This window comes from Morus notabilis, unplaced genomic scaffold (assembly GCF_000414095.1).
Source record: "Morus notabilis unplaced genomic scaffold, ASM41409v2 Scaffold1372, whole genome shotgun sequence".
Lineage (NCBI taxonomy): Eukaryota > Viridiplantae > Streptophyta > Magnoliopsida > Rosales > Moraceae > Morus > Morus notabilis.
In genome coordinates, this window is record NW_010361271.1 from 107,633 (window position 1) to 131,835 (window position 24,203).

At 38.7% G+C, this 24,203-nt stretch overlaps 1 protein-coding gene and 1 non-coding gene across 5 annotated transcripts; one reads left to right on the forward strand and one right to left on the reverse strand.

Annotated features, from left to right (window-relative positions):
- Window positions 1–1,500: 1,500 nt before the first annotated feature.
- Window positions 1,501–11,310, forward strand: LOC21389455 (protein transport protein Sec24-like At3g07100). Of its 4 annotated transcripts, none has more exons than XM_024166183.1 (15): window positions 1,501–1,821; window positions 3,167–3,197; window positions 3,974–5,124; window positions 5,214–5,352; window positions 5,878–6,068; window positions 7,255–7,362; window positions 7,461–7,664; window positions 7,838–8,069; window positions 8,553–8,702; window positions 8,806–8,962; window positions 9,361–9,488; window positions 9,584–9,906; window positions 10,038–10,223; window positions 10,424–10,670; window positions 10,896–11,310. In XM_024166183.1, exons 3-14 carry the CDS (start codon window positions 4,111–4,113, stop codon window positions 10,655–10,657), a joined length of 3,066 nt encoding a protein of 1,021 aa, XP_024021951.1. In that variant the 5' UTR covers window positions 1,501–1,821; window positions 3,167–3,197; window positions 3,974–4,110; the 3' UTR covers window positions 10,658–10,670; window positions 10,896–11,310. The 4 variants fall into 4 exon arrangements, with proteins under 4 accessions (XP_024021951.1, XP_024021954.1, XP_024021952.1 ...); XM_024166186.1 differs by having other exon boundaries at window positions 10,901–11,310; XM_024166184.1 differs by lacking the exon at window positions 3,167–3,197.
- Window positions 11,311–22,955: 11,645 nt separating this feature from the next.
- On the reverse strand, window positions 22,956–23,062 carry LOC112091769. Its single transcript, XR_002902304.1, has one exon. It is a non-coding gene; the product is annotated as a small nucleolar RNA R71 (small nucleolar RNA).
- Window positions 23,063–24,203: the final 1,141 nt, after the last annotated feature.

The window sequence follows — 24,203 nt, forward strand, 5'->3', positions numbered from 1 at the left end:
GTGATGACTGTGCTCTTGCCAATCTGACGAGGTCGAAGAGCTACTAAGGGCGCTTCCTAGCGTCGATTGTGGCCGATAGGATGATGTTGGCCCCGGTTGAGTTAGGCTAAACCCGGATGACCCCGAGGACATCGGTATCTGAGGGCGACACCCGTTGCGGTTCCGGCTCTAAGACAACGAAGAATTTCTGATGGGGAGCTTCAAGTGAGCATATGGTGTGGAAGAGGAATGTGACCAGTTTATGGAGGAGGCTCCTAAGTGGGTAACGGAGTCATGTCTCTCCGTTTGTGAATACAATGGTTCCGACGGACGTGGCGTGTGGAAGGGAATGAAACTCAATCTTGGGGGGTGTTAGGCCGTGGTTAGGGGGTTTCGATGTTTTGGGAGTTTTGTCGCCACTTCCAATGGGGAGAACTTCTAGAAACTTATTCTAGAGGGACTCCGCCGGAAGTTATAGAGAATGAAATTCTCCGTCGGTCGCTCTGATAGAACCCAAAACTAGAGAAATCACCAGCCAAGAAGGGTGACTTTTGGTCTGCGTTTTTTCCTTTCCCCTGAGAGGCTTGAGTGTAAGTATTTATAGACAAGAAATGTGGTAAAGAGAAGGAGCTTTTCCTTCTAACGATTTTGAACTTTGGCTGAAATCCCTCCAAAAGCCTACGTCGGTAAGGCATTTCAAGTATGATTTAATGATAGCTTTCGTCGATGGCAGGGGAGGGCTTACCAAAGAGATGAATAAGTGGGTTATTGAGCAGCCAATGAGGTTATGTGGCCATTTTGGGTGAGGTCAGAAAAATGGCAGCCAAGTGGTCAAAGGTTTGCCTTCTCTTATTTGTGTTTATTTTGTCTTTTTATAGTTTTCGAGGAAGAGAGACTTTGTTGTCTTTTGAAGGGAGAGAGGGACGGGAAGAAAAAGAAAATGCTGGGATAAATGGCTATTTTGTTTTATCTTGTCTGATTTTCTCAATAACTCATGTTATCTTAATTCCTTCATAGATCCAAGACCGCCCCAAGTGGGCCAATGATCTAATTGGGCCAGATAAAATGAGCACGGTTACATTCTTTAGCATACCAAATCACAGCCCACGTAGAAGTTCCTAATGCGTGGCTTGGATCCACGTATCATACTTTAAATCGTGTTATAGGGCTTAGACCGAATCCATACCGTGTAATTTTTTAGACATCAACATTATTATTTACTTTAAATAATTTTAAAATTTATTAGTTACTGCCACACCTATCTGACCTCTTCCTGTCTTCATTAGTCCCTCATTCTCTCAACTAGGCAACCAGCGAATCCACATAATTTAATTTGCGGAATATTGGATTAAATTAAAGTCTAACGGATGCTATTTTTTCTAATACCCAATAACGAAATGAATTGCGGATCGACCCTAATCCGCATACTTCCATCGGATTGCGGATCGACCCTAATCCACATAATTCTATCCGCGAACACCCCAACAACGAAGCACCTTTTTTTTTTTTGGTTTTCCCAGAACGATACGAACGATCTCATCGTCCTCTCTCTCTCTCCCTCTCCCTCTCTCCTTTGTACAACTAGGGTTCCCATTACATCTACAGCAGCACAACCTAAAGCAAATCTTCTTCGATTTCGCTGCTCTCGTCTAAGAATTTAGTAAAGTTGTCGTCTTTAATCTCGGAATAATACTTTCCGTTCACGCCCTTGGCTGGCACAAATGAAATCGGAGGAACTGGGGGTAGAGATCTGCTGAATTGCAAAGCATCCCTCGAGGAAGTAACGCCACCTTCGATAGCTGTCATTCTGGTCCCTGCGTTCCTTGCCTCTGTTCCGAAAAGGTCTCTCTCTCTCTCTCTCCGTTTCTCTCTCTCCGTTTCTCTCTCTGTTTCTCTCTGTTTCTCTGATTTGATTGAAACTTTCGATATGTTTGTTTGGGATTGGGAAATCTAACAAATGTTTGGGATTGGGAAATCTAACAAATTCTGTGATGTAACCTTAATTGTATATATCGACAAGAATTATTCCATATTTGAATCCTTTGTAACCCTTTTCTTTCTTATAATCTTTGTGGTGGTTTATCTGTCGTCGAAATCGATTCAATTTTGGTTTCTCTTCTGCCTATGGAAAATATGCTACTTTACCTTTCAATCAACGAGTTCAACGAACCTCCCATCTTGAAAGTTGTGTTCAACTCTTTTTCGGTACTGAGTGATATCTCCGATCTCCCTTGATTGGAAGTGATTCTGTACGGTTCTAACGCAGCATTGCCTTTAATCACTAATTGGATCCTCTCGGTTTGAGTCTCATCTCATGGATTTACAAGTATTTTTTTTAATCGCTTGTTCATATTTTGCTTTATTTTAAGAATTTGTTTGACATTCAGAAGTTTATTTATGTAAATTTGTTTTTTTCTTTGGGCAATTCAATTAGATTATGGAACTGCTTTTTCATAATTTGATTATTGTTGTAGTACAATGTTTTAATTATCATCCCGTTACTTTATAAAGTAGTAAATTTCTACAATTTCTTTTATGTTGTCCTGACTAATTTATGTCTATACTATAGTAGTAGTATCGATACTTACCAAAATATATTATAGATTTAGTGTTTGGATTAAGCACTCTGTAAAAGTTTTTTTTAATGATTTGTATAGATTAGGATTGTTTTCCGCTTTCTTTGTTTGGTAACTAGATTGAGTTGGAGCTTCTTCTGTAATCCATATGTATTCCCACTATATGGCATTTTTTTTCCTGGAATATCATTGAGTTTATCCTTGTTCATTTTGAAACATTTTCAAAAATTTCCCCCTTATTAGGATAGCTACATTTCATCAGTTACTTTTATTTCAAAAGTCAATAACCACGCTTATTTCTTATTACAACTAGTCTTATTTTTATTACTAGTTTTTAGTGTTTTTGATTCCCTAAAAGTGTTTTACTTTGCTATGTATTAAAAAAAAGCTGGTAATGAGGCCTTCCTTCCTTACTCCCTCTTACTAAAATAAAAAATAAAATAAAATAAATCAACCTTGGTTGAATATTGCAATCCTTCAAATACATACACTGGAAATTTGACTCTGGTTTCAAGATAAGTATATTTTTCTATTTATTTTCCTTCGTCATGCCACTAATTTATTATTTATATCGTAATTATTTTTATTTTTATTTTTTATTTATTTTTCAGGTCTGTTTTGCTTTTGACTTTACATTCTCAGGTAATTGTCCTCATGTCTTATTTTTTCTTCTAGGCAGTTTGATAAATCTTTTATGTATTGTTTCTACGATACATGATTTATCCTTATTTGCTTTTTGGATAGAAAGAGACATTTTTATGGTTGGATATCTTTCACCATTGATTGTATCTATTGGTTAATAGATACTTTCTCCTACTCACAAAAAAAAAAAAAAAAAAAAAATTTCGTCGTTGGATTTTCTTACGTTGCTCGTAGTTTGCATTTTAATTCTGGGATTTTGTTTTCCACTTCTTTTTCACTAGCATATCTGTAAATCATTATAATCTATATGCCCAAGCAAACTGTAAATGCTGTTTATACAAAGACTTTGTTCATTTATTGGGTTCTTACATGCTAAATATTGCATTTAGTTTTATGAAAATGGCAGTTAAGCCGAGTTAATTGAAGAAATGGAGGTGCTAATAGGAGAAAGAAAAAAAAAAGGGTTATGAATTTGCCTAATCTAGACGAGTTTGAATTTCAACATATTTGGAATAGTCAATGATTTTATCTGTGGGTCTTGTGCCTTGTGTAATCTATAACTAATTTTGAGTGTCTATTCCTCAAATGCGTCTAAATTTCAGTTCCTTTTTTCTCCATTGCCTTTATTGAATCTTCACCGCGAATTTGGAAGATACAATGCATTACATTTGTGTTTGACATTTAGTATAGGTTCCATTTTATGCATGTCATTCTGAGCTTGATGTGTTGACACTGACCATTTATGAATCATTTGTGTAAAATATTACTTGTGGCAGGTGTAGGCCATACTAGTATTGACACTACTCAAATGGAATGTGATATTAACAGAAACAGTGGGTACTGAGGATATAGGCCACCCAAATCTTACTACAAGACCCCCAACACTGCACCTTTTGCTCTCAATTCTCATAATATGACGCCTTTTTCGTCATCTGGTCCTGTAGTTGGATCAGATACCCAGGGTATTAGACCTACCGCTCCATCAGCTCCGCAATCTATGACACTCTTTTCGGCATCTGGGCCTGTGGTTGGATCGGAAACTTCTGGATTTAGACCTGCTCCCCCGGTGGCCCCATCGACAAATATTCCAGAGGCTTCTAGTTTTAGACCTGCTCCACCAGCTAGGTTTAATGATCCATCTGTGCCTTCTCCACCAACATCGTATGTCCCACCAACTATTGGACCGTTCTCACGTTTCCCAACACCACAATTTCCCTCAACTCAGCCACCTCCACGGACTCCTCCTGCAGGCCAACCACCATTTCAACCCTTTGCTGGTCAAGTGCCACCTCCACTAGTTCCCCTTCGTCCGCAGCAGCAGAAACCTTCGGTGCCAATGGGACCTCCCCCTCAAAATGTTAATTATGCACCAAGTATGAATGTCCCTCAGCCTCCATCAGATTCATCCTTTTCAGCTCCTAGGTCTAATTTCCAGCCTTCATTTCCCGGTTATGTTCATCAGCAGCCTCTTGTAGACTCACAAGCTCCGCCTGTCCAATCTCCGTTTGTTGCTAAGCAGGGCCCAACACCCTTCCAAACTCCAGTATCATCCCCATTTGTCGCTCAGCCAGGCAGTTATGTTCCATCACAGCCTGTTGCAACTTCCTTGGGATTTCAGTCAAGAGACCATTTGCAGCATCCCGGCTCTGGACTTGGTGCTATCCAAGGTTTAGTAGAAGATTTCAACTCACTCTCCGTAGGATCAATTCCTGGATCAATTGAACCAGGAGTAGATCTTAAAGCTTTGCCAAGACCGTTGGATGGTGATGTGGAGCCAAAATTTCTTGCTGATATGTATCCAATGAATTGCAATCCAAGATTTTTGCGCCTTACAACTAGTGGAATACCAAGTTCTCAGTCCTTAGCTTCAAGGTGGCACTTGCCTCTTGGAGCAGTTGTTTGCCCGCTTGCAGAAGCACCAGATGGGGTGAGTTTTTCTATACTAAAGAATAACCAAAGCTGATTGATATTAATAAACCATGCAGACATTCATTGACTGCTATATTTTTCATCTAGGAGGAAGTGCCAGTAATTAATTTTGCTTCTACTGGCATTATTCGCTGTAGAAGATGTCGCACATATGTGAACCCTTACATTACATTTACAGATGCTGGAAGAAAGTGGAGATGTAACTTATGTGCTTTACTTAATGATGGTAAGTTTCTGCTAGATCATCCTATTTTCTTCCCCAGCAAATATGCTTTCCTGCTCTCAAAAGGGAAAAATGACATGTTTTTAACTGTTAGGTGCATAAAACTAATTATTTGCTGATTTTTGATTTTGTTCTCAGATGAACCAGATTTAGGTTATTTTGTTACCTTGGTAAAGGAGACTTCAGCTTGATCTCCCTACTAATATGCTTATTGTACTAATTTTCTCCAAGTAACCATGTTAGAAAAGTGTGCATAATGAATCTGATTTCTGAACTTTGACTTGTTATAAAATACGTAGTTTGAATTTGTTTTGCTTATAGTTAACAACTTAAAATAATTGAGAATTTTAAATTTGAAAAAAAGCTCCAAATTAATATTTGAACCTTGCAGGTCTAATTTGCTTTCATGGAAGGGTTTTCTAGCATAAAACTTGGTTTTTTAATTTTCAAGTACTTAGTTCGTGACTAGTTTATGTTATGCATCGTTGTTTATGGCGTGAACTGATTTTCATTCAATTTCATGCTTAGTTCCTGGTGAATATTTTGCCCATTTGGATGGCACTGGCAGAAGAATTGATTTGGACCAGCGCCCTGAGCTTACGCAGGGTAGTGTGGAATTTGTTGCTCCAACTGAATATATGGTGCGGCCTCCTATGCCGCCACTATATTTTTTCCTCATTGACGTTTCTACATCTGCAGTAAGAAGTGGTATGATTGAGGTAAGAACTTGCAATAATCTTTGCTTCCTTCTATGGAATATACTGCTTCTATTATAACATAGCTATGAAATAACAGAAAAGCTCAAGTGTCAGGCTTGCTCGATGGATGCATTACACATTTGTAAATAAGATAGACATGTTTGTGCATGAGCATATTATTGGTCACTAGTATTTAAAATTGCGCATCAGGAGGCGCGCTTCCATGAGGCGTTGAGAAAAAGCCTCGAGGCTTACACCTCAGAATGTTAAAAAGAGGCACGCATCTCTAATCTGAGGCGGCCTTGAGGCTAGCCTCAAGGCGTAGGTTTTGAGGTGGTGGCTTCACTTTTGTAACTTCCTTGTTTCTTTTTGGGCTGAAATTAATAAAAAGGATCAAGCCAAAAGTTATTATCTGCCCTAGAACAGCCCAATAAACCCTTATTCTATTAATAAAAGTCGATTAGGGAAGTATGAAGTTAGAGAACACGTTGCTCATGATCAAAGAGGGAGAGTGCAGACGAAACCCTAGGTTACTGAAAATAAGAGGGAAAACGATTAGGATAATTATTTTAGACTTGTTACTTTTTATTAAGTACTAATATGACTTTTTATGATGTTAAATTATGATTTATGACTTTTGTTTTTAAAAGTTGATTTTTCATATATATATATATATATTTATATATATTTATTTTGAGGCGTAACCTTGAGGCTTATGCCTTTGAGCCTTTCCTCACAAATGGAAAACGCCTCAATACCCGATCGTGCAACTTAAAACCTTGTTGGTCACGGATATATGCATAGCACTTTTTTTTTTTTTTTTTTTTTTTTTTTTTGAATAGGATAGCTATTTATGCACATGAGATGAGCTTATAATTGGTCATCTCATAGTGAATGAAGATGCGGATCATTTGATTTAAAATTATTAGTACACCGTGGTTTTTAGAAACAATTGTTGTGTAGTTTTACTTTTATATAGTATTCTATTCATTAAACGATTGGTTGGTCTTGCTTTGAGTATGATCTCTTACATGATAGCCGTAGAGCAGTGGTGTAGTTAGTCCATCGAAGCTGGAATTGGTTATTGTAAACTCTCTTTGTTAACACATCTGATTCCCCCAAAATTGTTCTCCTTGAGAAAACAGTAAATTCGTAGTTTTGTCTGTGGTCTTGTCTTAAAGTTGAATTTGCAATGACCTCTTTGCAGGTTGTGGCCAAAACCATTAGGTCATGTTTAGATAAGCTGCCTGGCTTCCCCAGAACCCAAATTGGGTTTGCGACTTTTGACAGCACGCTACATTTTTACAATTTGAAGGTGCACATATCTATTCTTCCTCACTGGTTACTCTTATTTTTTTGCTTTAGCCTATGTAACTGCTAAAATCATTAATCACGTGGGTTTCATCTGTGCAGTCATCTTTGAATCAGCCTCAAATGATGGTGGTCGCAGATCTGGATGACATATTTGTGCCATTGCCAGATGATCTGCTTGTCAACTTATCAGAATCAAGAAGTGTGGCGGAAACATTTCTTGATAACTTGCCATCTATGTTCCAGGACAATCTAAATGTTGAATCTGCTTTCGGTCCTGCTCTTAAGGCTTCACTCATGCTTATGGTATGTTAATCTCTTTTCCTATTCACTAGTTTAAACTATTGATTTGAAATTTTTTATTAGTAAATTACTGCGTGTGAGTGCTTCCCTTTTCAGTGTGGTACTTGTGCTTGTAGAGTTTGGTCATTCATTTATGATGCAATAATTTTAATCGCTCTGTGTGCTTGTTTTTGCAGAGCCAACTTGGGGGGAAATTGTTAATTTTCCAAAACACACTTCCCTCTCTCGGTGTTGGTCGCTTAAAGTTGCGTGGAGATGATCTACGTGTCTATGGTACAGATAAAGAACATGCACTAAGACTACCTGAAGATCCGTTCTACAAGCAGATGGCTGCAGAATTTACGAAGTTCCAGATAGGAGTGAATATTTATGCGTTTAGTGACAAGTATACTGATATAGCCTCGTTAGGTACATGTCTTGATCTTACCTTATCCGTATTTACTTACAGGAAAACTAATTGTAGTAGGAGTGAGAACTCTTTTTTCGCATATTATGTTTTTATAAGTCTCAGAACTTCTTTGTTTGTGAAGAAGGCATATAAAATATTCAAATTTGATCGTGATATGGATTTTTTTCCCTGTTAATCTTTGATGTGTGTGTGTATATATATATATATAGACACAACACAAAAGGCACACACATATAATGTATTCCTGTGTATTTTTGTTAAAGAATATCGAGATTGTTATCAGTAAGATTTTTTATATGCGTATTCTGCGTCTTACTGTTTGAGGCGTTGTTTGTATTGCAAGTATTACATCTGAGCTGATGTTTGGGCTGGATGGTTAATGGGTTTATGAACGCTCTGTTGTTTATTTCATTGACTGTGTCCGCACCTTGCTTCTTTTGGATAAAATGTTTATTATCTTTATCTTCCAACTTCCAATGTAGGTACTTTGGCAAAGTATACAGGAGGTCAAGTGTATTATTACCCAGGCTTCCAATCTGCCATTCATGGAGAGAAATTGAGACACGAGTTAGCCAGAGACCTAACCAGGGAAACTGCTTGGGAAGCTGTCATGCGTATACGATGTGGAAAAGGTTAGCCCATTTGTGATGCTCCATGGTCTTTCTTAGCTGTGATACAGATTTTTGTGTTTATGAAATCTGCTGATTTGTTTGTGTATTGTAATTATACATGTAGGAGTTCGCTTCACATCATACCACGGGAACTTTATGCTTAGATCTACCGATTTGTTAGCCCTTCCAGCTGTAGATTGTGATAAGGCATTTGCGATGCAGTTGTCTCTTGAAGAGGCTTTATTAACCACTCAGACAGTATATTTCCAAGTTGCCTTGCTGTATCCTTTCCGTTGGTTGTGTGATGTGTGTTATATAAACAAAAGCAATCGGATTTCACAACTTTTGGATCTGCTGGAGCAAAATATTAAATATTTGTTTTTTGCTAGAAAAACAAGACATTACTTGGTTATTATTTTGGCTGTTCTTACCAATCAATTTTTAAAGTCCCCCCCTCCATTCTTCTCTTTTTCCAATTATTATCATTGTTTTCTGTTTCTTAAGATCTCTGATGGGCCGTGATCCGTGCTATTTTTCCATTTTCTCCCATTCAACTGTCAGTTGCTTTACTGGTTGTTGTACTATACAATTTACTTGTCACTTGTCAGTTTGAAGTTGTTCCTTGGGATCTGGAGTGAATAAGGTCATGAGCTATCTATTCTTCCTTGACAATTTAAAGATACACGGCATCTTGTGGTGAGAGACGCATTAGAGTACACACTGCAGCAGCGCCAGTAGTTTCAGATCTAGGAGATATGTTTCGTCAGGCTGATACTGGTGCCATCGTCACCTTGCTTTCTAGGCTAGGTATGCCTGTCTATGCTAGTAGTTATGGTATATGTGATTGTGGATCTGAATTTTGCGATTTTTATGTTTCTAATTTTAGCTTAAACTACTGGCAGCAATTGAGAAAACATTGTCCAGTAAACTTGAAGATGCTCGAAACACTTTGCAACTAAGAATCATCAAGGCTCTCAAAGACTACAGAAATCTCTACTCTGTGCAACATCGCTTGGGAGGGAGAATCATATATCCAGAATCTCTCAAGTTCTTGTTGTTGTATGGATTAGCACTTTCAAAGTCAACACCTCTCCGTGGAGGGTATGCTGATGCTGCACTTGATGAACGCTGTGCAGCAGGTTTCACAATGATGGCTCTACCAGTTAAAAAACTGTTGAAACTTTTGTACCCCAACTTAATTCGGCTTGATGAGTATCTTCTGAAGGTAAAACTTTTCTCTAGAAGAATATAAGTTAAGTGATGAACATTAGCAGAATACTTATAGTTATTTCTGCTTCATATGTTTGCAGTAGTCAACTCATTGCTTATAGTTATTTCTGCTTCATATGTTTGCAGAAGTCAACTCATGATGACCTCGAAAGTGTTGAGAAAAGATTGCCACTGGCTGCTGCAAGTTTAGATTCCAGGGGGCTTTATATTTATGATGATGGTTTCCGTTTCGTCATATGGTTTGGTAGAGCGCTTTCACCTGATATAGCTATAAATTTACTTGGCCCAGATTGTGCGGCAGAATTGTCAAAGGTATAGCAGATCTCGTGAAAAATACCATCCTCGAGTAGTCTAGTGTTAAATAGTCCTACCCTTCTGAACAACTTATTTAGTGCTTGTCGCATGAATCCTTTCCCTTCATATCTGGCTAAACTTATCTTGCTAGGGTGCTACTGCTTGAACAGGCTTTACTTCTTACTCATCCGCTGCATCCTTGTTTTGGTTTGCATCAGGTTACACTAATTGAGCGTGATAATGTAATGTCACGGAAGTTAATGAAGATTATCAAGAAATTTAGAGAAAGCGACCCCTCATACTATCAGTTGTGTCAACTTGTGAGACAAGGCGAACAACCCCGCGAAGGATTCCTTCTTCTTACAAATCTTGTTGAGGACCCAATGGGGGGTACAAGTGGCTATGTTGAGTGGATTCTACAAATACAACGGCAAGTGCAGCAAAATCCTTAACACAACATTCCAGGTACATTTTATTCTTTTCTCAAAGTTTAGTTCGTCTTTCGCTAAAGGTGCAAGATATTACTAACTCGTTCACATGTTATATTATGTACTATTCGAAACTGAAAGTATCACGTTTCTAACTAAAAGGATTTGTGCTTGAAACTATTATCATTAACCAAACTTTGGAGGGTATGTTAGAGATTAGCAAAAAATAGTTTATCATTGTTGGAAAAATATTTCCATGCAGGATAGTGCTGTTGATGGCTGTTCTTTTAAATCAGTTTAGCCGGCGATTCATCAAGCTTCTTCCGTTGATAATCTGTAAAGTGAAGATCACTCTGTTACATAACAAGAATAATTCCGAGTGTGGTTGATTTCGTGGTGGAAGAAAGATTTTTGGACAGCTTTTCTGGTTTGGGCGCAGGACGCAATAATTAGGGGGACATATACTTTAGTTATATTGAGAAATCTTGTGCCACAATTTTCACATTGAGAAGAAACACAATTTTTTTATTGCGATAACTGTTAAATTATTCTTAGAAACTTTCCTATTTGTGTTATATTTCTTTTTCTTTCCCGTTCTTGTGATTTGGAAGGAAAGTGGAGGTAGTGTGACAACACGTTTTACTTCATTGTTGGATATGATATTCGGTTTTGCAATTTTTATTATGGCTTTTTTTTTTTTTTTTTGATTGACGTTTTTGATATGATTTTGGAAAACAAACGCTAAATCCATGAAAAACATATTCTTGCATAAATTACACTACACCCCATATTTATAAGAGCAAAATTGAAATATGTCAATTTTTAATCATATTTTAAGAATAATATAATTACATAGTATTTACTATGATGATTGTCATGTTTTATGCTAGATAATTATGTATTAATTAGTAATTGTATTTTGTTGTTATTTGTTAATTAGTCACCAAATAAGAGGTTTTTATCCGAGGTGAGATAACTATGACATCAGATAAAATCGTATAAACGTGGTTGAAAATAAATGCAAATTCAATAAAAGGATAGAACGACATCCAATCCAAAACAAGATAAATAAATTGTTACCTAAAATTATTCGAAGGATGTTAAACACTCCAATTGGAGTACATTTCAAACCCACAGGTGTGAGGGATCAAGATGCTTGTACAGAAGCTAAGTTGATGAAGAATGTCCCTTACTCCAGTGCAGTGGGCAGCATGAGGTATGCAGATGCAGTGGTCAGCACCAGGCTTGATATTTGCATTTGGAGTAGGCCTTATGTAACACCCCTAATATGGCTCTAAATTATCCAATTAGTCATATTAAGTAGTGTTACTTTATAACCTTCTCTTAAACTTAACCTAACATGTTATACGTATTAAGTATGAAAATACGGGCAAATTTGAACTTTTAAAACTTCCTAACAAGCAAAGATAATCAAAATATATATAATATACTTCAACAGGCTAGCCAAACATATACAATATAATAAATCTATCAAAAATAGGCTCAGCTTTATACTATGTATACCCCCACGGGCTCACACAATCCCTAAGTACAACGAGGGCCTCCAAAATACAGGTCAGTTAGTCCATATACATATGTCTCAGTCCTCAAGATTGTGCCAGCCAACCATCTAGTCCATAACTAATGCTGAGATGTACCCTCATATGCTTTACCATAAAAAATAAGCGAGCTAAAGCCCAATAAGTAGAATAATGCATGATATAGCAACAATGAGAATATGCATGAGCTCATGACTTGTTAACATCATACATTTTAACTTGTCATTGATTCTTTTATCTTATGCGCGCAATTACTTAGACGGGGTGGTATCTCAGATACCTCATCGGGCCTTATGGCCACAACATATATAACATCGAATGCCGTTGTGTGGGGCAAAACACATTTTTCACATTTAAAACTAATTCTTCCTCGTGATCATCGAGGAAGCTTCCCACACCGCAAGTCTCTATTGAGATAAAGGTCTTTCGACCTAGTGATCACAAATTATATTATAAAATACCGTCACGTGGGGCTAATCATAATAAACACAAATCCTTTCCCGTTATCATCGGAGAAGCTTCCCACGCCATAAGAGGTCTGGCAGTCTCCTTGGAGACACAAAACTCGTCAAAAACTACAAAACCATCATTTAACTCTCTCTTCACTTTTAATATTCATTCTTTTCATTTTATGTTCAATGGTACATATGTTGGGAATAGTGTCCTAGAAGCATGAGATGTAATGAGATATTTATTATTTATTTAATAAAAGAGTTTATTCATCATTTTATGTGCATATATTTATGAATATTTTATGAATATCAAATAAAAATTCCGTGATTATTTATGTAACCTTAAACATGTATATAAGTGTTGTATTCGAGATGATAATGTTTAAAGATAATAATCAAAAAGTGATGTTTGTAATAAATCTAATTAAAGTTCAGAATCTTTAATTAGAACATTACTAATACATGTCATTCCCATTTAGAATGGAACGGTGTTATTGTAACACCCTGAAGAATTAATTGAGATTAATTAAGGTAATTGAGATTATTAGTGTGCCTAATCTGATTTAATTAATTGAGTTTTGATTAATAAATATTTCTGACGTGTAATTTAAATAGTTCCAAGGTATTTAAATTTTCGCAGTATTTATATTTTAACCCAGAAGTGTGTATGGGCACATTTTTAGACTGCCTTTTAAATTTTGTAACACCTGTCTATTTCTTTTTCTTTTTTTTCCTTTTCTTTTCTTTTCTTACTTTCCTTTTCCTTCCCGTGCACTCTCTCTCTCTCTCTCTCTCTCTCTCTCTCTCTCTCACTCTCACTCCCTCGTTCTCTCACACACACTCTCTCTCTCCCTCGTTTTTTGTCTCAAATCGAACCGGATTCGAACCAATGAAAGATTTAAAGAAGTTTTCAATGTCAAGAGAAGGATTCGAGGTAAGATTACTGAAAGAACCTCTCTTGAATCTCAAGTTTTTGAATTTTAAAACTTATTTTTAGTTCGAAACGAATCTTTACGGATTTTGAGTAAAACTAGGATAGAAATTAGAGATCTTGGGTTCTTTGGACTTGTTTTAGGACCTAGAACCCGGATCTAGTGGTTTTCCATTGAAATATTTTGATTTGGGACTGAGATTGCAGGTTTTTAGACTGGTTTCCTCGAGCTTCTCTCGCGCAGCTGGTGCCACCAGTCGACCGGTCTGGTGGTAACCGGTCGACCGGATTGCATTGGCCTGACCGGTCGACTGGAGTGCACACCACCGGTCGACCGGTGGTAATGCACTATTCTGTCACCGGTCGACTGGTTGACACGGGGTTTGACCCTGTTTGGCTTGAAATTGCTGTTTTGACCCCTGTTTTCAGGGAGAACCCAAATTAGCTTCATTTGGGGACTTGAGATGAATGGATTAGCATCTTTAATCCTTCTTTTGAGATTGAAAACCCTTGGAATGATAATTTAAAACATGAAAATGGATTAGGGCACACGAATAGGAAATCTTAGTTGGAAATTGAGATTGGATTGCTTTAGGAATGAGAATTAATCCTAAAGTGTTGTCTTGCATCAGTGATCGCTGAGGATTCAGACTGAAGTGGCTTGGAAGCGGAAGCCGAAAAAGGCAACGCTAGTCCCAGGTTTGATAGTGCAAGGTAGGATTTCTATCCCTTTTCCTTGTGAGCCTGTTTTCAAAAAGGATTTCGGCCTTGGAAATGTTTTAAAAGAAAGGGGTTGGTTTGCGAAAGAAAAACTCTTTGAAAACGATGACTTGTGCAGTTTATGGAATCCATGGATTGTCCTGTCCATGGAATCCATAGCTAGTCCAGTCATGGAACCTCATAGCTTGCCCAGTCATGGGGCCCGCGGCTTGAGTAGTTCGTGGGGTCATAATAACGATTTCAAAAAGTTAATGAATGATTTCTTAAACTAAGAGATCTTGTGAACTGGTAAGAAAGTCTATTACTGTAAGCCTAGATAGGATGCAGATGGTGCATCCTCGGGGGTAGAACCCGAAACTCGGTCCGGGTAGGCGAGACACTTGGTTAGGTAAGTAATTTGTACTAATTACTTGTTGAAGCCTGTAATACTATTATTTTCAGTTATATTTCCTTTGAGAAAAAGGATGTGAGGTTCTGGCTGTCTGTTGAAACTGAATGTCTATTTATTTATTTACCCATTTATTTATTTACTCGCACATCTATATATTCATTTACCTTTAAGTCATTTCAAATTATATCCTACTGGGCCTTTCGCTCACGTTTTATGTTTTAAATGTGTTAAACCCCTCCTAGGAGATTCTAGGAGCGGTGCACAGTAGCTAGATATTTGCTACGGAGCAGCTGAGTTGTGCTGCTGTTGGAATCAAGTGAGGATTATGGTCATCCTCTGGAACAAAATGTAAGGAATTGAGAATTCTGTAAACTCTTGAAATATTTGGATTAACTAGACTGTGGTTGATGTCTGTTGTAATGATTATTTACATGTGCATGTATGTACGATACTGTATGTCCTGTGGGTGGAGCCCTGTGTGTTATCAGAGGCTCGAGATTCTGTAATTTATTTATATTTTAATTCAGTCGAGTGCGGCTCGTCTGGGAATCTGCTCTATTAACTCCTAATCGAGCTTCACGTCACCCACCCCGTTTGGGGGACGTGACAGAGTGGTATCAGAGCCCTAGGTTAAGAAACCTTAGGATTGTACATACATGTGTGACATCTGTAATTCACTGAATAGTCTAGTTTTATTTCAGTTAAAGGAAATAACGCCTCACCGTAGACCAGCTAATCAACCAACACAACAGAATCAGGGATTTCTGGATGCCATGTATGTTGCCTTTCAAGGCATGGCCACTAGAGCTCAAAACGAGTGGCCGGTTGAGGATAGGAAGTAAGGGTACTTCCGGAAATTTAGGCGTGAGCCTATCCCCTCGTTTAATAGTGAGGGAGGACCCCAGGAAATAGAGTTTTAGTTAGACTCCATAGTCAAGCACTTGAGTACTATGGGAGTCCCAGATGAATACTGGGTGAAATTTGCGGTATACAAGATGGAGGGCTTAGCAAATACTTGGTGGAAACAGGTCAAGAGAAGAATAGATGTTACAGGACTGACCTAGGAGCAATTTAAGACACTGTTCAATGAGCAATACTTCCCTCAGAGTTATAGGGATGAAAAAGCGTTAGAATTCATGTCTCTGCTACAAGGTGACATGTATGTAAGGGAGTATAAGGCCAAGTTTAATGACCTATCCCAGTTTGCGCCGTCTTTGGTGGAATCTGAACACCTTAGATGTCTTAAGTTTGAAAAGGGCCTCAAGAACTCTGTGAGGAGATCATTGGTGGCTTTAAGGATTCAAAATTTCCGGGATTTGGTGGCTGCTGCTACTAGGGTGGAGAAGGATAATATGGCCTATCACCAAAGTAAAGAACTAGCTGGGCGAGTTTCAGATTTTGGCGGACCATCCGCTTCTGGCGGGCCACAGCGGAGTGGTAGAAGGAACCGCAACCAAGGACAGTCTGGTGGGGGAATGATTAGTGGTGGCAGTAGTTTGTCAGGAAGTGACAGAAGTGCTCCATACGGACCCAAGTGTCACCATTGTGGGCATGTGGGCCATATTAGGAGGAATTATCCTAATCGGCCGCCGGCTCAACAAGCCCAAAGTGACGCTTCTTACAGTCGGGAGGGGCCACCACAGTATGTGCCACCATATCAGCCACAGCAGATGCCATACCTTCCTGTGCCAACTTATCAACCACCTCAGTATACACAATTTCGGCCCCAAACGCCGAGACCTGTACAACCACCTCCGCCGCAACAGTATAGGCCAGCGACCCAACGGCCTAATGTTGGTGATAGATGGAAAGAAAAAGTGCAGGGGCAAGCTTATGCCCTGGCAGGAGGTAGTTTGGGAGGTCAGACCAGCAACGCGGTGGTTGAGGGTATGATTCTAATCTCTCATTCTTTTGCTCACGTGCTGTTTGATACAGGTGTCACACACTCGTTCATATCAAGTTCTTTTGTTCAGACTTTGAAACTGAAATCTGAGAATTTAAAAGTCCCGATGACTTTGAACTCCCCACTGGGATGTGTGGATGTGTTGAGTGTGTGTAGATAATGTGAAATCACAATTGGGAGTGAGCGAATGAGAGCTGACTTAATTATCCTTCCGATGAGTCTGTTTGACGTGGTCCTCGGAATGGATTGGTTGTCAGAGTACGGTGCTATTGTTGATTGTTACCGTAGGATAGTGACTTTGATGACTAAGTCTGAAACAGTGATTTCTTATCAGGTAGATATGAATCCAGTCCTGGGAGAATGACTGTTGAACTACAATGTTGGGGGACGGAGGAATCTAGCCTGTTTTTCTTCCCTTCTTACTTTGGAAGGTGAACCTAAAGTAATTGGAAATAGTGCGAGAATTTCTGTAGTGGATAAGTTCGCATATGTGTTTCCTGAGGATTTACCTAGTTTACCGCCAGATCGGGAGATTAAATTCGGTATTGATTTGATACCGGGGACAACGCCTATCTCTATTCCTCCGTATCGGATGGCGCATGTGGAGATGAAAGAGTTGAGAAAGCAGCTTGAAGGGCTTGCAGAGAAGGGATACATTCGGAATAGTACTTCACCTTGGGGTGCACCGGTGCTATTTGTGAAAAAGTACGACTGATCTCTTCGGTTATGCATTGACTACCGTCAATTGAATAGGGTAACTGTGAAGAACAAATACCCACTGCCGAGGATCGATGAATTATTCGATCAGTTGGGTGGATCACAATTTTACTCCATGATTGACTTGAGATCAGGGTACCACCAATTGAAAATTAAGGAGGGGGACATTCTGAATACTGCTTTTAGAACTCAGTATGGGCACTTCAAGTTTCTTGTAATGCCTTTTGGGCTGACGAATGCCCCGGCGGCATTCATGGACTTGATGAACCGTATTTTTCGACCATATTTGGATCGGTTCGTAATTGTCTTCATTGACGACATACTGGTTTACTCGAAGACTTGGGAAGAACATGAGCAGCACTTGCGAATCGTTCTTCAAACTTTTCGTGAACACCAGTTGTATGCTAAGAAGGAGAAATGTGACTTCTGGCTGACAGAAGTGAAGTTCCTTGAGCATGTGATTTTAGGACAAGGAATCTCTGTCGATCCTTCTAAGATCGAGACTGTGCTACAGTGGGAAAGGCTGAAGAATGTAGCAGAGATTCACAGTTTCCTCATACTTGCAGGGTACTATCGGCGTTTCGTGAAAGACTTCTCGAGTATTACTGCACCGATGACACGGTTAACCAAGAAAGAAGTAAGATTCCAGTGGGACGCCGAATGTGAAAATGCTTTTCAGGAATTGAAGGTCAGACTAACAAGTGCACCACTCTTGACTATTCCTGATAGTGAAGAACCATATGAGGTGTATTCTGATGCCTCGGGGAGTGGGCTTGGCTGTGTCTTAATGCAAGGGGAACGCGTGGTAGCGTACGCATCTCACCAATTAAGACCACATGAACGAAATTACCCCACTCATGATTTGGAGCTGGCAGCGGTAATATTTACTATGAAGATATGGAGATGTTATCTCTATGGAGCAAAGTTTCAGGTCTTTTCTGACCATAAAAGTCTGAAGTACTTGTTTACTCAGAAAGACTTGAATCTTAGACAAAGGAGATGGGTGGAGTATATGGAAGATTACGACTTCACTCTGCAATATCATCCTGGAAAAGCTAATGTGGTGGCTGATGCCCTTAGCTGGAAGACGATGGAGACTCTGGCGTCATTAGCTTTGGAAGATTAGAAAAGGACTGAAGTAGTGAGTGACTATAATCTTCAGTTCTACGAGGATTATAACCAGGCTATGGTGTATAATCTGGGCTCTACACCGGATATTGTGCAACGGGTTAAGCAGAATCAATTGTAGGATCCACACCTCCAAGGAATCTGGATTCAAATCTAGAATGGAGAGCAATTCAAGGATTGGAGAATCCGAGAGGATGGAGCCTTGTATTTCCGCAACCGCCTTGCTGTTCCTAAGGCGGATGAGGTAAAGAAGACGATTCTACGAGAGGCTCACAAATCGAAGTTTGCTATACATCCGGGAAGTATAAAGATGTACCAGGACCTGAAAAGACAGTACTGGTGGAGAGGCATGAAAAGAGATGCTCGTGAGTATGTCTCGGAATGTATGACTTGCCTCCGGATTAAAGTTGAGCATCAGAAGCCAGCGGGAGAGTTGCAGCCTCTTCCTGTCCCTAGATGGAAATGTGAGCACATCACTATGGATTTTCTGATGGGGCTACCGAGAACCGAGCTGAAGCACGATGTCATCTGGGTGGTGGTGGACAGGTTGACGAAGTCCGCGCACTTCATACCATTCCATGCGACATATTCTTAGAAGATTCTATCAGAATTGTACTTGGAGCACATCGTGAAACTACACGGAGTGCCACTGTCTATCATGTCAGATCGTGACACGTGTTTTAATGCAAGGTATTTGAGGAGTTTCCAGGAAGCCATGGGAACAGACTTAAACTTCAGCACAACATTTCATCCTCAGATTGATGGGTAATCCGAAAGAGTAATTCAGATTCTGGAGGATATGCTTCGTGCTTGTATTTTAGAATTTGGTGAAAATTGGAAGAAATACCTACATCTTGCTGAGTTTGCGTACAACAACAACTATCAGGCCAGTATCGGTATGGCACCGTTTGAGGCTCTCTATGGTCGTCCTTGTAGGTCACCTGTTTGTTGGTTAGAACTAGAGGATCGGCTGAGTACTGGGCCAGAGGTCATTCAAGAAAATAATGAGAAGATAGCCGTGATTCGGGAACGACTGTTGACAGCTCAAAGTCGTCAGAAATGCTATACTGATAGAAGGCGCAGGCCTTTGGAATTCCAGGAAGGCGACTTTATTTTGCTAAAGGTTTTCCCACGCAAGGGAGTTGTTAGATTTGGTGTGAAAGGGAAACTTGCACCAAGGTATGTGGGACCATTCCCGATCGTGCAACGAGTCAGAGTGGTGGCTTATCGGTTGGCTTTACCGCCTGAATTATCTCACGTGCATGACGTGTTTCATGTTTCCATGCTTCAGAAATGTCAACCTGAGCCGGAAGCTGTAGTGCAATGGTTTGACATTCCGATACAGTATGACGCGTCATACGAAGAGGCACCAGTTCAGATTCTTGACCGGAAGATAAAGAGTCAGCGTCATCGTGAGATCCCGTTAGTGAAAGTATTATGGCAGCACCATGGAGTTGATGATAAGTGCATGAATATGCACCTAAATTGTTCATAATTGCTAAATAAATTAAGTCTTAATTAAATATTTTCGTGGAATTAATATTTTGTGAAAGTATTTTATTTTAATTTAATTTAATTTTGTTTTGTAAGAAAATAAGACACTTGGGCCAAAACTATATAGAAAACAAGAGAAGCCAATCAGCCCTTCAGCCAGCAGTCCGCCGAGCCGAGCCGATTGGAGCCGAGCCGCGCGAGTTTCCCCGCGCTGCCACGTGTCGCTCTCTGCCGCGTCGCAAATCAATGGGCCCTAGCTGCACCGGCTCGCACGCGCGCTTGGCGCGCACGGCCCTCCTCCCCGGTTGTTGATTTTAGAGCCTAAATTCTCACACATTTTCTTTTATTTTCTTGTTCTTATTCTCATACTTTCTTTTTAGAATTTTATGGGAATTATGTGCAAGCTAGGTTAGAGTATTTAGGTGAGGCTAGAGATGATCCTATATGTGTAGTGAACTTATTTGGATTTTGATTCTCCAATGGTTTGTAAGTTTTATACATTTGAGTAAATAATTTTCTTTTACCATATTTCTTCCTCTTATCAATATATTTTATTGTCAACTTTTATATAAATCTAGTCAAGCTCTTTTTATGTGATTGTTGTATTATATTATATATTGATAGGTATTGTTTTATGAGTAGTCTTTTACTGCAATATTGCCAACGGTATATTGTCGCTTTTAGATTTCTTATAAGATAATTTTTCCTAGTTCTAAACGTTAGAACTTTATTTACTCGAATACATTTTTAATTCATATGTTCTTCAAATATTTATTTTTCGATTGATTGTTTGGGATGTGAAACTTTCAATTTAGTCAATTTATGAATCAAAATCCAAATAGGTGAACAAAGCATATGGAGGATTCTCAATGCCTTACCACTTTTTATTATTGAGTTTTCTCCATTTTAAATTGTTCAAAAAATCATAAAAAATACTCATTTCTTTTCTTTGTTTGATTACTTATTTTTCTAACGCTTTTTATTTGCTAGTCGTTTCTTGTTCAATTTAACACCTCCCCGTGGGATCGACCGTTTAAATAGTACTACAATTGACCATTTGTTTTTGTACACATTTGGGCGTAACTAAATTTTGGCACCGTTACCGGAGAGGTGCGTCAACAAGAGTAATCAGTAGATAATTAGCCAAAGAAGTACGTACATTATTTATTTATTTATTTTAATTTCACTTTATTTTTGTTTAGTTTTTAGTCGTGTGTTTTTGTTATTGATTTGATTTGGTTTGTACATTTTTGTGATTTGTATATTATGTTTTCATTTTTTTTGGCTTTATCTTTTAGTGTGATTTAGTGGTCGTTTTTGTTAGTGGTCTTTTAGTGTGTACGTTTTGTGTTTTAGTGTGTTAGTAATTGTTAATTTTGTTTCATATTTATATATATATATATTATTATTTTCTTTGTTGTTTCTGTAAAGTTTTATTAGTTTCATTTTATATTCTATATATTAGTAGTATTTGATTAATTAGTTTTTCTTTCTTTCTTTTTTTTTTAGTTTCCGTTTTTTTTTTCTAGTCTTTTATTTATTTTATGTTATTTTATTTTATTTTATTTTTTTTGGGCACGTTTCGGAAAAAAAAGCTCTGTTAGTTTGACTCTTCATTTACTATTATTATTAGTTTTTGTTTTTGTTACTCCAATTTTGTCCATTTTTCAATTTTTTCCATTTTTTTTTTTTGAGCCCGTTTAAAAAAAAAAAAAAAAAAAAAACTTTTGAGAGCACCTTTGTTTTATGTGCTTAGTTGTCTTTGAAGTTTGTAAAACTTGTTGTTGTGTCTTTGATTTCTTTTCCCGTTCACTTCGTTTATTCGAGTTTAGAATTTGAGTTGAGATGTGACTTTATGTGAGAGCTTTTTACTGTAGCAAAAAAGTTAGATGTGATTGTTTGTGAGAGCTTTTTACTGTAGAAAAACTTGAATTCTAAACTCGAATTAACGAAGTGAACGGAGCCTAAGGCTGTCGCTTTGGAGTTTTGGAGTTTTATACATTTGTTAATAACGTTTGTCTTCTTTTAGTTAACGTTTGTTTTTTTTTTCGTGTTAATTTGCACATTAAATTTTCTGTTTCTTAGTTTATAATTTTAATTTATTATTAATTGCCTAGAATTGCTATTTAATTTTTCATAATTGGTATTACTTTTTAGAATTAATTTTTAGGTTGTGACTTTTAGGTGACTAATTTAGATATTAAATTAGGACTCTTAAATTCTCATAATTTGTGTAACCTTAAGTTTTAGAATAGTATTAACTTAGGGTACTAATATCTAACATTTAACATTTCATAAAACACGTCATCAAACTAAGGGAGTTCTGTCTAGGAGGCTGGTTCCTGTTAGCGTTCTACGCCACTAGTCTTTCCTGGGAACGTTGCTCTGTCTAGGAGGTTGGTTTTTAAGGAGGCCTCGCCCCACCAATCTTTCTTGGGAGCACTCTTGGGGGTTGCGATTTGCGGTTCTACATTATTGTTTTCTTTTATTAAAAAATAAAAATAATAAAATAATAAAAAAAAAAAAGTGAAACGTTGTAAAGTGAATGAATCGTTATAGAGATGAACTAGGGAGATTCGCAAGAAGACCGGAGAACCCTAGTGAAGTTTCTTCCCACACGTCTAGTCCTCCCTCGACCCCAGCCTCATTAGCAGTTGCAAATCCGTTCGCGATGGCTCAAAACGAGGAGGTCCAACAGAAGACGTTGAACGATTATCTTCACCCTACACATACGGCCACACCATCATGCATAATGTTTCCCCCTAATATGCCGAATTTGGATTCAAGCCGAGCATGATCCATCTTCACCCTACACGTACAGCCACACCATACGTGCATATTAGGGAGTTTGAAGTAGTGGCCACTTTTCACAACCGAGCTGAAGCCGCGGACTCTGTGCGATTGAAATTCTTTCCTTTCTCTTTGAAGGACAAGGCTAAAAGCTGGTTGTATTCTCTGCGACCTAGGTCTATTGGAAGTTGGGAAGAAATGACGTTCAACAAGTATTTTCCTCACCATAAGACCAATGGTCTGAAGCTACAGATCTCGACCTTTACCCAGAAGGACACTGAAACTCTGTATCAAGTTTGGGAACGGTTCAAGGATCTATTAAATCAGTGTCCTCACCATGGTTACGAGAGTTAGCGCCTCGTCAGTTATTTCTACGAAGGACTCACGATTCAAGAGCGCCAATTTGTGGAGATGATGTGCAATGGTGAGTTTCTCTAAAAGGATCCCGAGGAGGCTTTTGAGTATCTCAACGAGTTAGCCAAAAAAGTCCACACTTGGACCGGACCTAGTGCTATTGACAACACCAATAGGTCCCGACCGGTTCGAATCTATCAATTAAGGGAGGAGGACAACCTCAAAGCCAAAGTCGAATCTTTGACAAGGCAAATCGAGGCCCTCAAAGGCAAAGAAGGTAGAGGAATCCACACGGTCGCAAGGGCAGAGACATATGAGCCATGCTTTGTATGTGGTATGGTGGAACATCTAGCTAAGGATTGTCCTGCTTATGGTGAAATGAGAGGGGTATATGAGGAGCAATGCAATGCCTTAGGGGTCTACAACAAACCCTTCTCTAACACATACAATCCTGGCTGGAGGAACCATCCAAACTTCAGTTGGAGAGATTCCAACCAAGCACAACCATCAGGAGGACAATGGAGAACTGAGCAACAACCACAACCACCAAAGGCATACTCTGCACCTCAATACAATTCGCATCAGCCAGGGAGTTCTCTTGAGAACACATCTTTCATGGAGGTGCAAAGTAAGACGAATCAGAAGTTTGAGTCACTGTTCACGTAAATGGTGGAGGAAAGTAAAGAAATGAAGAGTCAAATCATGAAGCTGATTAGAGCTTTGGCTGTTCAAGAACGCGGCAAGTTCCCTTCAAAAGCTCAGTCAAACCCAAAGGGTCAACATATGGCACAAACCTCATTGCCTGATAATTAAAATGTTAAGGAGGTGAATGCCATCAGTACTCGTAGTGGTAAGATTATGGAAGAACCGTCAACAAGTGCCACCACTTCAAGTAGTAAGGAAGTTGTCCCTGAGAAAGATGAGCTAACAAATGTTCCGGTAAAGGTGCCTTTTCCCCAAGCTCTGCGTCCAACTGGGAAAGTACCGGAACACCAAAGTGAGATCCTAGAGCACTTGACTCAAGTGAAGATTAATCTTCCTTTGCTTCATGTTATCAAGCAAGTGCCTGCTTATGCTAAGGTTATCAAGGATCTATGCACTATCAAAAGGAAGCACCATGTCAAGAAGACA